General features: G+C 45.0%; 1 protein-coding gene across 1 annotated transcript in view; it reads right to left on the bottom strand.

The window, feature by feature from the left end:
• Positions 1-1,711: 1,711 nt before the first annotated feature.
• MYOZ1 (myozenin 1) overlaps positions 1,712-12,947 on the bottom strand; it is a 144,879-nt gene continuing 133,643 nt past the window's right edge. Inside the window, exons 5-6 of the mRNA XM_069610691.1 lie at positions 9,764-9,950; positions 1,712-2,375 (exon numbers count right to left, since the gene is read on the bottom strand). Coding sequence (XP_069466792.1) covers positions 2,144-2,375; positions 9,764-9,950 — 419 coding nt within the window. The 3' untranslated portion in view covers positions 1,712-2,143. The remainder of the gene's footprint in view (positions 2,376-9,763; positions 9,951-12,947) is intronic.

Below are 12,947 nucleotides of genomic sequence, written 5' to 3'. Positions count from 1 at the left end.
CAATCCCCGATGGGTGACAATACATGCTTTGTGAATTCTCTGGACCATCGCATGCTACTGAAAAGCCTGGACAGAACTGTGCCCATCAATGTCATACTCTCCAGGATTTTCTGCCATGTGTTGCTCTCCTATAATTTTGTCAGAGACGTTCTCAGAGAAAACGTATACTTCAATGAGGCAATATTACATGAGGCCGACCCTATTAGTAATGGCCTGCCGCCCAAGATAAGGGCACGAGTGAAGCAAGCGGGCGGTGGTGCCATTATCGACAGAGTGTAATATCGCCATTAGCACCCGCGTAGTTATCTATGCGGGTGCTAATTTTCTTTTTTTTTTTTATGAAAGAAGCTTACCTACATCCCTCAGCCGGACAAGGTATAGTGTTTTCATCCGGGAAGTCCATTTTCAATGTTGATGACTAATGTCATCAACATTGAAGAGGGATTGCCGTAGGGACGTCATTTAGGGACCGGCAAGGGTCTCGCAATCGACTCCCGAGGTCTCCCTTTCTATCCCTGTGGTCTCCCTTGCAACCCCCAAAAATGTTTTTTTTTTAAATGTTTAAAAACAAATATTTTAACAAATTGAAGCTCCTGGGCTGTGGCCAATGCCATGTGCGTCTCTGTTTCTAGAGTGTCTGGATTTCTTGTTCAGGCTTCTTAAAACACTTTGAGTAGATACCCTGAATAAGAAAGAATAGGAATAACAAATAATTTGTCTTTCTCGAATTCTAAACAATAATTTATAGACTCATTAAAGGTTTATTTCAGGCACACTTCAGGGTTTGAGTCCCTTATTTTGTCTATTCTTAAACACCTCAAATTCACAATGCAGTCAAAATCCTCCAAAAAGCATTTAGAGTAGAATAAGCATCAATTTCGCACTATGTATTTTGCTTTTCACAAGTTGCCGTTATAGCGTGTTTTTTTCTGGCAATACATATGGTGATCCATTCTTGTATGAAATGTATATATCAAGTTACAGTGATATTGTAACCATATTTTTCATAGTGTAGTTAGAAAAATACTATGTGATGCCACTTCCTGTTTTGTCAAGGGGTAAGCAGTCGTGTTCCATTGTTTCCCGTGATGTCACTTTGGGGTGGTGTCAAATGGCATCACTTCTTGTGCTGTCCTCAGAGGTCAAGGGTCATGCAATGTCACATCCGCTGCCCCAGGCATTTTGGTGAAATGACGTCCCTGTATTGCCTGGATGACAGCGCTGCGCAGCGCACAGCTGCAGGATAACGGTATGGTTCTTTTTTTCGTTTAAAAAACACACCAGTAGCACCTGTGTAGGGAGCTACATGGATGCTAAGGTGAAGGGAGAGCAGGGAAGGGAAGTACCTGACACTAATGAAAATGCACAGACCGCTGCCTTTCCTTAGTGAATACAGCCCGCGGTCCCAGCATTCTCATTGGTTGACGGCGCTGCACAGGGTGCTAATGAACAATATCCGCAACTCCCTTGGGAAGAATGTGGCGATATTCTTGCAACCACTGCACTTAAATACTTATGTTTCTCCCCATCATCTTGCTCTCATCTTGATAGTTAACTTGAGGGGCCTGATTCGCAAGACTAACTCAAAGATGCTCCCAACGAAGAAACCGTCTTGCTTGAACATGGCAGGATACAAGGTCAGGGAAGAAAATACATCTAATGCCTGTTCACTTTTGGGATAGATTTGAAACTGGTAAAAAAGGAAAATAGGTTTTCATTGTTAGGGTGTTTTATTGAGGTTTGACCGAATGACACAAATGAAAAAGGTTCATCAAGGAAAATAACTTTGCAGAGCTCATACACGTGGCATTAAAATGAAAAAAAACACCATCTCCCTTTTGTTTTCGTGCCTCTTAACAAAAAGGTTAGCTTTTTGCTCGCTTTCTCATTATTACCTGTACTTTCCCTCCCTCTATCGCTCCTGTTCATTCTCTCTCTCTCTCGCTCTCTTGTTCACGTTCGCTCTGCCCATCTACCTGATTCAGATATGAACAAACACCACAGCAAAGACTCTTTTCAGGACACAGCACAGTGGGTAAGCCAGCTGACTTGAAATAAGCAAAGCTCACTTAGGTGTGATATGTCGAATAGATGTATTTCCCATAAACCTACAGGAACAAAAGTGTCCTTAGCCATGAAGGACTTAGAGCTCATCGGTTTCACCATCCATTGGCACATTGAGTTCAATGTTAAGATTGGAGACCTCGCCCGATCCCAGCCAGCCGACTGGAGTCCTGTTGAAGGTAGGCCTGTTGACAACATCTTGGTTGTAGACCTCGACAGGCTCTGTCTCCACAGGGGTGGCATCGAATTCTGGCATCTGGAAAGTCATCAGTTTGGATGCCTTCTCATATCCACCATAAGGCATTGCAGACCTGCCAAGAGAAAACAGCAACATTAAAAGTTGCAATACAAATCCTGTACAGCGTGCCTGAACTTCTGACCTTGTTTCAATTACATGTCAGCTAGAATAGAAGAGGCACATAGGCACGTGTTTGTTCATAGTCACACAACCTCTAGTGTAAACAATTGCAATTGCCTCTCTGGCATTTGTTTGTTAGTGGTAGGACTAAGAATTCCTCTGTGGCTTCTAACAAACAGTTTACTAGATATTTTTGAAAGACTGCGATGTGAAGAATAAGAGCAACTTGGATAGGAATTTGACAAAACACTATCCTGTTCTGAAACACAAGTAATTTCTTCTTCAGCTGTTTCAGAATCAAACACGGAAACCTCAGCATTTCTTTCCCTCATAGTGGATGTTATCTAAATGATTGATTGTTCTGAAACACAAGTCATTGGGTCCTGGACGGGCAATGAATTCCTCAAGTTGAAGACCTTACATATTTGGGGTATAAGATCTATGCAAGCCCAGCCAATTGCAAAATTGAGAGAGACATCATCATTAAAGCCCATGCGCTAATTCCTCACCTGATCAAAATTTGGAACAGATTCTGCAAATTTTCAGTTGTCCCAATGGTAAAATATTACCTCAGCAAAATAGTTCCAGTCCTGCTATATGGAATAGAAGCCAAACCACAACTATGGAACTTCAACTGGGATAAAATAGAGGGAAGAATTTGGAAAAAATCCCTAAATCTGCCATGGAGTACATCAGGGGGACAGCTACGCTTTGAATTAGGTCTGAAGTCTTTAAACTGCCTGGCAGAATGGAAACTGATATCCTTCTATAGAGAAATCATAAACCCTAAAAAGGGCTCCTTATATGAAGATATCAAAGAACATCATAGCAAACTAAGATCTGAAATGCTACAGAGTCTGGACCAAAAAACAAAAACTGCAATATCAAGAGCAGAATCAAATATGGAAACTCTGGTGAAAAACCCACTGAAGATAAAACGTGAGTTGGAAACTTTGGACTGGATAGATACGATAGGAAAAACCAGATCTTCAACACTAAAAAACACCTTCCTGACAGTTGACAAAAAAATAGGTACACTTCCAAGATACCTAGAAAAATTTCCGGACACAAAAATCAGAAATAACTTCCTCAGAGTGGGAATGAACATCTTATTAACGGGGGAAATTCTGAACATTCGGAAACAGTCGGAAGGACAGTTATTTAATGTAAGGAATGTGCAATCCCAGGAAACCAATCCTTAAAGCATCTGCTCACCGAATGTTAGGGAACGGGAACCTGCGATTGAAAAAACTAAGAAGATTTGTAGAAAGAGCCGACTGGTTAACATCCGAAAACACGTGGCACAGAATAATTGCCGGCCACGAGATCCAGCTGACAGCAGCAGTAGTGAACCTACTTCAGTCCCTACACTTGGTTTAGAGGAACAACAAAGGAGGAGGGAAGAGGAGAGAAAGCGAAGAAAGGGGTGAAAGAAAAAAAAGGAAAAAATATCAAGATGCAAAAGATTGGAAAAAAGGAAGCCAGAACTGCAATTGTAATTAAAGTTTTGGTCCTGGAAGAATTCATGAGCAGGGTCAGCCGGAAGACAATAAAGAAAAGAGGATAAAGGAAGAATAAAACAACAGAAACTGCAGAATTACTGAGTTGCTACCGACTTGATTAACAATTCGAGAAGACCAAAGAGAGGGGCAAACCTTCCGTAAAGCCTCCAGCCTACCCTGTCGCACTTGGGGCTGTCATGTTTTTGTGGTTCTTACCAGATAAACACTCTAGTATATTGTGCCTATCTTATTTCCTTTCTTGTTCCCCCTTTCCTTGGATACTCGATTCTCCTTCCTCTTATTTTTTCTTCTCTTTCTTTGCTCACTCCTCTCCACTATTTTAGAATGTATTAATTTACCCCTTCTTAAGAGGGGTAAGAAAGTTGTTTATTTTATTGGTTTAAGAGAAATAACTCTCCTCTTCATCGTTCCTTCTTTTATCCTAATAAATTGTAAAGGTTTTTTTCATGTCTGTGAGACATAGATTGTAAACCACAAACAATAAAACATTTTTTTTAAAAAGAACCACAAGTCATTTCTTCTTTAAGCTGGTTCAGAATCAAACACGGAAACCTCTGAATGTATTTTCCTCACAGTGGATGTAATCTATGTTGGTTGATTTTTGAATACACATGTGGTTGAACTCATCAGTGTGCTGCTCCTATTTATGCAGCCCAAGATAAAACAAGCAATTCAAAATGTTAGGGTAGTGGAAGTGACACCACATGACTGTGGACCCCTGACAACACTACAGCAAAGTGACTTAATAGGAAGGTTCATCATCATCAGAAGACATGACATCACATGATCTTAGGCCCAGGTGACATAACAGACTTCCAGATGAAAGATCAAAGTACAGACAATACTGATCTGTACGTAGGGCTCTTAGTCGCACTGCACTGACTGGCAATCCTCGAAAGTCAACTCTTGAATGGCTTTGCATCTCTTCCAAAGTCCTACGGAAAGCCTGCCTAACTCACCTGAAAAGAAAATTCCAGCAAATACCCAATATAAATCCAGAAACTGTAAATTTGCTAGTTCTTCCTTACTACCTGCATTTGCCGCACCGACTTGAAATACGCCCTGGCACAATCTGCATCCCCTCCTGTAAACTGTTAAAGAGCTTCCCATTTAAGCAAGCATTACTTTATGCCATGGGCTTACCACCCTTGAATACTGTATTCATTTTATCAAATGCATTTGAAAAAGCATGATGGCCCTCATTACACTGAAGGGGTTAAGGGTTAACGGTCACCGGTAATGATACCGGTGACCGTTAACCCTTACCGCCTTACTACGAGGTCCCTTTGCAGGTTGGTACTTTAACGCCTGTTTCTTAGCAGGCGTTAAAAACCAACCCGCAAAGGGACCAGGGTGCTAATTATGGTACCGCAATTTGCGGTATCGTAATTAGCACCTTCCCCATTCCCATTATGCCCTATGGGGCAAAAATGGGAATGGGGAAGGGCAATGGGGGAAGGGGGAATTACCGCCCCACCAACCTTGGAATAGGGCAGTAATTCCCCTTTCCTCCAAGACGGTGCCGGTATTTTACCGGCATGGACCAAGGTGCTGTTAGCACCTTGGTCCACCGCCTACCGTTTAATGGGGCCCATGGTCCTAGCCGGATACCATGGGGGGAGCTGTACAAAACATGTTAACAAAAGTGATATATCTCTACACAATACATAGTAATACATGTTGCAAAATATGTCAATGCTTTCCACTGAATTTCACAAATATTACAGATGGCAATCGAACGCATTAAATAGAAACCGTTCACAGAGAATAAAACAAAAAATTAACTCTAACAAATAAAATATTCACTTTAAAATAAAAAATTAATAAACAAAAATGATATAATAAAACATTGTGAGTTATATAGCACTTCCTATCGGATTCTATGCATTGTAATATTCGACGTCATCGTTATTGCACACTCGTAACTGCTGATTTATTGACCTCGGGATGAAGGGCTGACGCATGGTAAGCAGGATTCTCCAACCATTTCCCATGGCATCGTCCTGTTATTAAGGCAAGTATGTTGACCTTGAGCCATCCATCTGGTTTAATCGCTATTTCATGAAAGGGAATGTTTTTATTTCCTCACGAAACACCATCAACTTGGAACATGGAGCAGAGCGGAACGGGAAAAGGCCAGATGTAGGATACAGGTTTTAAGGCCTTTTTTTAACTAGTTTCTTCTGCCACAAAAGGTTTTGCTGCGAACTCTGGTACTGTAAAGTGCCTCAGTATCAGCACATTATATGTGAGATACAGTACCCCTTACCATAAGTTACAAAGATATTGCAAGTTCATTCTGAAGGCCGAGTTCCTGTATAAGGCCACAGAAGTCCAAGGTAACTTGCAATATCCTTTTTAGTTTGGTCTATTAGGTGGTGCCTGCACCACCTATACGCTGAACCTATTGCAGTAGAGTACAGATATGGAAAAATGGCATATGCGGAGGGACACACAGCTTGCAGGTGTTGTTTGGTTATTTGTCCACGCACTGACTGCCCACGGCCATGCTAATCCCTATGGCTATTCCTACTGAGTGCCTGTCCCTCCTCGCCAAAACCACCTCCTCATGTGAACTCTTTGAGCTCGCTTTAATGATATGATATGATGATATGATATGGCATTTGTAACGCTCCTATACACAAGTGTTTCAAGGCGCGACGAGGCGGGGGGGGGGAAACAAGGGGAGACAGACAACGATCCTACTAGGCCAGGTGTCAGTCAGATCGCGCAAGTGCAAGGGTAGAGGGGAAGGGAAAATGTAAAAGGGAGGTGGAGAGGGGAGAGTGCAATACAGGGTTAAGAGCATACAGGATAAATAACATGGGCCAACTAGTGGCAAGTGCGAGATAAGTGCAGAAAAGTGCTGGGAAGGGGGGCTGTAGCGATACAGACACAGTCCCGCGGTGCAGGGGGTTGCCAGGGAGGCAGTGCAGGGGAGAGTGGCTGGGCCAAGGACCGAGAGCGGTGAGTGGCCCAGTTGCAGATTCAGTGCAGTTTCAGTAAATTTAGCAGTGGAGAGGGGGAGAGAAGGCGGAGGCAAAGAGGAAGGTTTTGAGGTGCTTCTGGAACCGGAGATGGTTCTCCTCGAGTTTCAGGGAGGCAGGAAGGCTGTTCCAGAGGGAGGCCCCTGCAGCGGAGAGAGATCTGCCCCCAACTCGTTGTTTGGAGAAGCGGCTGACCCTGAGGGAGTTGGAGGCAGATGAGCGAAGAGCTCGCGAAGGAATATATTTAGGAAGAGAGAGTTGAAGGTATTTTGGCCCAGGGCCCCAGAAGGCCTTGTGGACAATGCAGAGGGTTTTGAACTTGATCCTCGCAGTCACTGGGAGCCAGTGTAATGATTTCAGTCCTGGAGAGATACGGTCCCTGGGCTTGAGGCCAAGGACAAGTCTCGCAGTCCTGTTCTGGATGAGTTGCAAAGGGCGGAGAGTAGAGGCAAGCAGATTTAGATAGAGGCTGTTACAGTAGTCCAGCTTCGAGAGAACCAGGGCTCTAGAGACAGTGAGCTCCTGGGGGAAGGAGAGGAAAGGAAGGATACCACGGAGGAGGTGGAGCTGGTAGTGTGACTTCTTAGAGACGTCGGATATGTGAGGAGAGAAGGAGAGTGTGGAGTCAAAGATGACCCCGAAGTTTTTTGCCTTGCAGGTAGGAGCAGGAAGAGGGCCAAGAGAGGCCGGCCAGAGAGCTGCAGGGAAGGAGGGAGTAGGTGTGCCGATGAGTAGAATCTCAGTCTTACTGGCATTAAGGCAGAGGCCGTTGGCGGCGCACCATTCTTGGATAGCAGAAAGACAGTCAGAGATGAGGGAAGGAGAAGAGGAGGCCGAGGGTAGCCTGAAAATGAGCTGGGTGTCATCCGCATAGCACTGAAAGTTGGGGCAGAGAGTGGCGATGCGGTGGACGAGGAGTGCCAGATACTGGTTAAACAGCCAAGGAGAGAGGTTAGATCCCCGGGGGACACCACAGGTAGAAAAAAAGATGTCAGAGAGGAAAGACCCTAGTTGGACCTGGGAGGGTTGATTGGAGAGGAAAGAGGACAGCCACGCCAGAGCCTGACCAGTGATAGCCAGGTTATCACGGAGACGGTTGAGCAGGATGGTATGGTTGACGGTGTCAAAGGCAGAAGAGAGATCAAGTAAAATGAGAACACATGGAGTGTTAGAGTCAAGATTCGAGAGCAGGTCCTCACTGATGTTCAGGAGAGCAGTTTCCGTGCTTCTGGCGGCTCTGAAGCCAGACTGATGGTCATGAAGACTACCAACAGATTCAGCATGGAGATTAAGCTGGGAGATGGCCAGTTTCTCCAGGAGCTTGCCCAGGAAGGGAGTGATAGAGATTGGGTGATAGTTAACAGGGCAGGAGGGGTCAGAAGAGGATTTCTTAAGACGGGGGTGCACAAGGGAGTGCTTGAGAGGGATGGGAAGACTCCAGAGGCAAAGGAGTGATTGCAGAAGTCAGCAAGGGCAGGAGCCAAGGAGTCGATGTGGTCCTTGATAGTTTTGGAGGAACAGGGGTGGACCTGTTTTGACAAGACTTTCATAGATCGGACTTGTCTCGAAACCTCGTCAACAGAAAACAGGGGAAAGGCAGAGAAGGATAGAGGAGGGGTGGCTGCAGAAGGGCCAGAGGTAGAGCAGGGAATAGAGGGGGGGAGGTGATAGGAGGAGAGTGAGGACAGGATGTCCTGAGTTTTTGAGATGAAGTGAGCGGCCAGTGCCGTGCAGAGGGCCTGGGAGGGGACAGGAGAGGTAGAGACTGCAGCAGGGTTGGCCAGCTCCTTGCAGATTTTAAAGAGTTCGGCCGAATTATTAGATGCCGCAGAGATGCGGGATTGGATAAGGGCTCTCTTCTTGGTGAGGACGGAGAGCCGGTATTGCCTTTGGAGCAGGCGACAGGCCAGTTTGTCAGAGGATGAACATGAAGCACACCATTTCCTCTCTGCCACCCTGCACTTGCGTTTAAGAGTGACGAGATCCAAGTCATACCATGAGTTACATTTGGCTTTGGGCTTCAGGCGGATTCTCATGACAGGGGCAAGGATATCAAGAGTATCAGATATAGCAGAGTGGAGAGGGCCTTACTATAAAAAGTGTACTCATTTTCCCTGCCAGTTGTTATTCAAAGCAGTCTTCTGAGAGTTAATGACTTAATTGGAGTTGTAAACCCACTACTGGTGTAATAAAAATGTCTTAACCAGGTCTGCCTTCAGCCACTCTATTTATAAGCACTATGTGGCAGGTACTTCACTGAAGTCTTGTTAAAAAACAAGCATTGGCACAGTTTTGGCTTGTGTAAAACGACATGGCATTTGCTAGACACTGCTAGTATATGCCCAAGTACTCACACCATTTTACTGCTACTACCATTGAAGGCTGGTTAATACCACTAGGGCAGTGCATGGCAAATGCATTTCCCATGCCTACACAACAGCCCAAACTGTTGGCATTGCAAATGCTTGTTTATAGGTGCATCTTTTCTGCATTACAAATATTAACTCCCCATCAGGTTCAAACCTTATCCTTGAATAATGACTCCAGGTATCTTGAGTCTCTGAACCGACTCTGCACTTTTCTGCAAAGAAGTGGGGCCAAAGATAGATCTTTTCAGAGTAGCTTGCGTCTCTTTTAAATGCGTCCTTTTTCAAATTAGAGGCATTTAGCATTGTGTTTCCTGTAACTGGAAGGGCTGCTTCCCGCCCCATTCATGTACGTGCCATGAGTCCCTCCTCCACCCCATCGTTGAGATACTTTACTGTATCGAGGTGCACTGGCTCTTGATTCCCTAAACCTGTTCCAGAGAAGACATTTTCATGTGGCCTCACCTGTTAAAAGACTTGTAATCGCAAAGTTCAGATTTGGGACCCAAAGATAGCAAGTCTATGCCGATGGCTGTTGCTTGCGTCGGGTCAACTCCCATGGCTTTCTCCCAAGGGGAGATATAGGTCTTGAAGATAGTAACTTGTTTTCCACTTCCTCCTCCACTGCCAGCCTTCTGATCCTGTTGGCCACCTATAAACGAATAGCAAGAAATATTATGTGAACGTCACACAGTGTAACAGAAATTATTGTCTGGTTTCTTTACTACGGAATGCAAACGATAGCAGGGAATACCAGCCATCACTTTTTAATTTTTTAGTAAGTTGTATTTTATTGGATTTGTAAAGTGCATTACATAACAGTGCGACCCATCCATATGTATTGACCCCTCCTTGGCTACCTGGTTCCCCTGGCATTATACATGATCTGTAAACCGGTGAACGGCCGTTACACAATCCCCCGCTGTAGTTTATCCATCAAGAGTAAACACAATTCTGCACAACAATTTTTGAAACTAAAGTAAACCCCAACCCCCACTACCCATCCCCTGCCCCGGATCAATAAGCAGCCTTTATAGTGATTACAATGTGTTAATGCAACCCCCTCTCCCTCCCCGCTCTTTTGTTATTGTCCCATGCTTTCCTCCTTCCATCCCTGTTGGGCTCTAGATCCTTCAGTGTCCCCATCCAAGCTCATGTATTTCGCTACAAATGGGAACCATTCCACCTTGACGTTGCGTTGTGATTCACGGAGCATACAGGGCAGCTTTTCCATGTTACATATATCCCGAACCACTACTAGACGTTCCAGTTTTCATGGCAATTTCTCAATTTTCCACTTTCATACACGGCCAACTCTTGCCGCTAAGAACAAGTTGTGTTCCATATGGCCTAGAGATTGAAATAGCTCTTCTTCTTACTCTAGCCCAAAAAGAGCCAGCCATGGGCTTAAGACTCTTAAGATATGATCTAATTCCCGTATCTATGATAAGACTTCCTGCCAATAGGTTGGTACCTGCTCACGTGCCCACCACCTATCCCAGTAAGTGCCCTCTGTCATGCATCCCCTCCAGAAGTGAGGACTGCTTTTAGGGTCCATGCTTGAAAGTCTTTCTGGTGGATATTGCCATTGGTGAAGGAGTTTGAAGGCATATAGTTGGTATTGCGCTGCTATTGACGTTTTGGCCACCCCGTGCATAATGCCTCGTCTACCTCTTTTTCCCGATCTGGTTGCCATTGTTCTCTCACCTGTAATGTTTCTCGTGGTTCAGCCCCCATAATCAGTTTATACATTTTGGAAATCCTTACTCGTTCGTTCTCCTCATAGTGTCATTATGCCCACTCTCACAGACTGTTAATTACCTCCTCAGGTTATAATTGTTTTTTAATAGTTACAATTGTTTTTTATAACAAGCTTAATACCAAAGAGGTTTCTAAGCGCGGACCCAAGTTCAAACCTATTTTGCTCTGCAGCGTCCCCTTCATTCCATGTCAGCCTTCATTTAAATATAAGAAGTGATATGATGCCCAGACATCAAAACAATGATGAAAATAACTCCAACCTCGGCCACTCTCAAATTGGACAAACACTCAAACCAAAGAACTAACCACGACAGAGCATAAGATATTATGGAAAATAGCCACAAAAGGAAGGCTCCAGAGACTGATCACATGCCTAGACCCAGACGAAAACCCCCAAGTGACTCTCCCACTCGTACGTACCAGACGAACCATATCCAGACCGACAGACACATCCAGATAGAATTGTGTTTATCAGCATGGCCACACTTAGATGGAATTGCGGATGTTGGCCTGTGTTGCATTTAGATGGGACTCTGAATGTCGGCATACCCGCACTAGGATGAAGCTGTGAATATTGGCGTGGGTCGCAAGTGGATAGGACCTTGAATGTTAACATGCCCACACTTAGATGAAACCTGAATGTCAACCTGCCCACACTTAGAGTTGTGAATATTGGCCTGCGTCGCATCGGGACAGGACATTGAATGTTAGCATGCCCGCACCTATGCGAAACCTGAAGGCTAGCATACACCACACTTAGAATTGTGGACATTGGGCTGCGTCGTATCTGGATGAGATTGATTGAAGGATAACATGCCCGCGCCTAGAAGAAACTTGAATGCTAGCATGTGCCACACTTAGAATTGTGAACACCAGCCTGCGTAGCCTCCAGATGGAGTTGTGAATGTTAGCATGCCCACACCTAGACAGATTTCTAAACACTTACCTGCACCGCATCTAGATAGGACTGTGAATGTTGGCATGACCACACATGGGTAGAATTCTAAGCATTGGCCTGCGCCGCATCTAGACGGGATTGTGAAGGCCAACAAGCACCACACTTGGACGGAACTATGAATGTTAGCATGTTAAAGGACAGGTAACCCACTAACCAATATAAGCTCAAACTCTGCATACTTATCTCACTCAAAAAACTCACACAACCATCTCTCGCACAACAAGCTGCATGCACTTCACAACACTGCAACAACACATACGCCGGAGCAACAGCACACGCGGACTGACACCGATCCGATACCTGCACCAAAGCTCAGCACCCGGTGTATACCGAGTTGAAGCTGCCAACAGTACACCACTCCTCTCACTATCCTACTCCCTCTTCACCTTACTAACCAATCCCACCTTATCGTATACAGATCCGCCAGAGCACCTGGGGACCAATTCCGTGGGTGACTGTGTGCAGTACAAATACACAACATTTAACATTTGACATATGATAAGTCATTTCAAACACGCCTGTACACAAGTGTTTCTTACACAAACGATCGTACTAGGCCTTGTGTCATTCAGTATGTGTAAGTGCGAGTAAGGGGAAAAGGAGAGGGGAGTGCAGCAACACTCTGAGTAAGTGATCAAGGCGGAGCCTGGTACCCAGTGAGACTCTGAGGGTAGCCAAGCAATCAGTCAGTACAGCAGGACAGGTAGGTCAGCAGGGGCGGTAGAGAGAGAGAGAGAGAGAAAAAGCAGAGGTGAAGAGGAACGTCTTGAGCTGCTTCCAGAACTTCAGGTGGTCCGGCTCAAGTTTGAGAGGGCCAGAGAGGCCATTTCAGAGGGCGGCACCTACAGAGGAAAGAGATCTACCCCCCACTCTCTGCCTGGAGAAGCGTCTAACCCTTAGAGAGTCGGAGGTAGCTGAGCGAAGGGCTCG

This window comes from Ambystoma mexicanum, chromosome 8 (genome assembly GCF_040938575.1).
Source record: "Ambystoma mexicanum isolate Mex_15411 chromosome 8, UKY_AmexF1_1, whole genome shotgun sequence".
NCBI lineage: Eukaryota > Metazoa > Chordata > Amphibia > Caudata > Ambystomatidae > Ambystoma > Ambystoma mexicanum.
The sequence above is the reverse complement of the archived record's forward strand: the minus strand, read 5'-3'. Positions and strand labels throughout refer to the sequence as shown.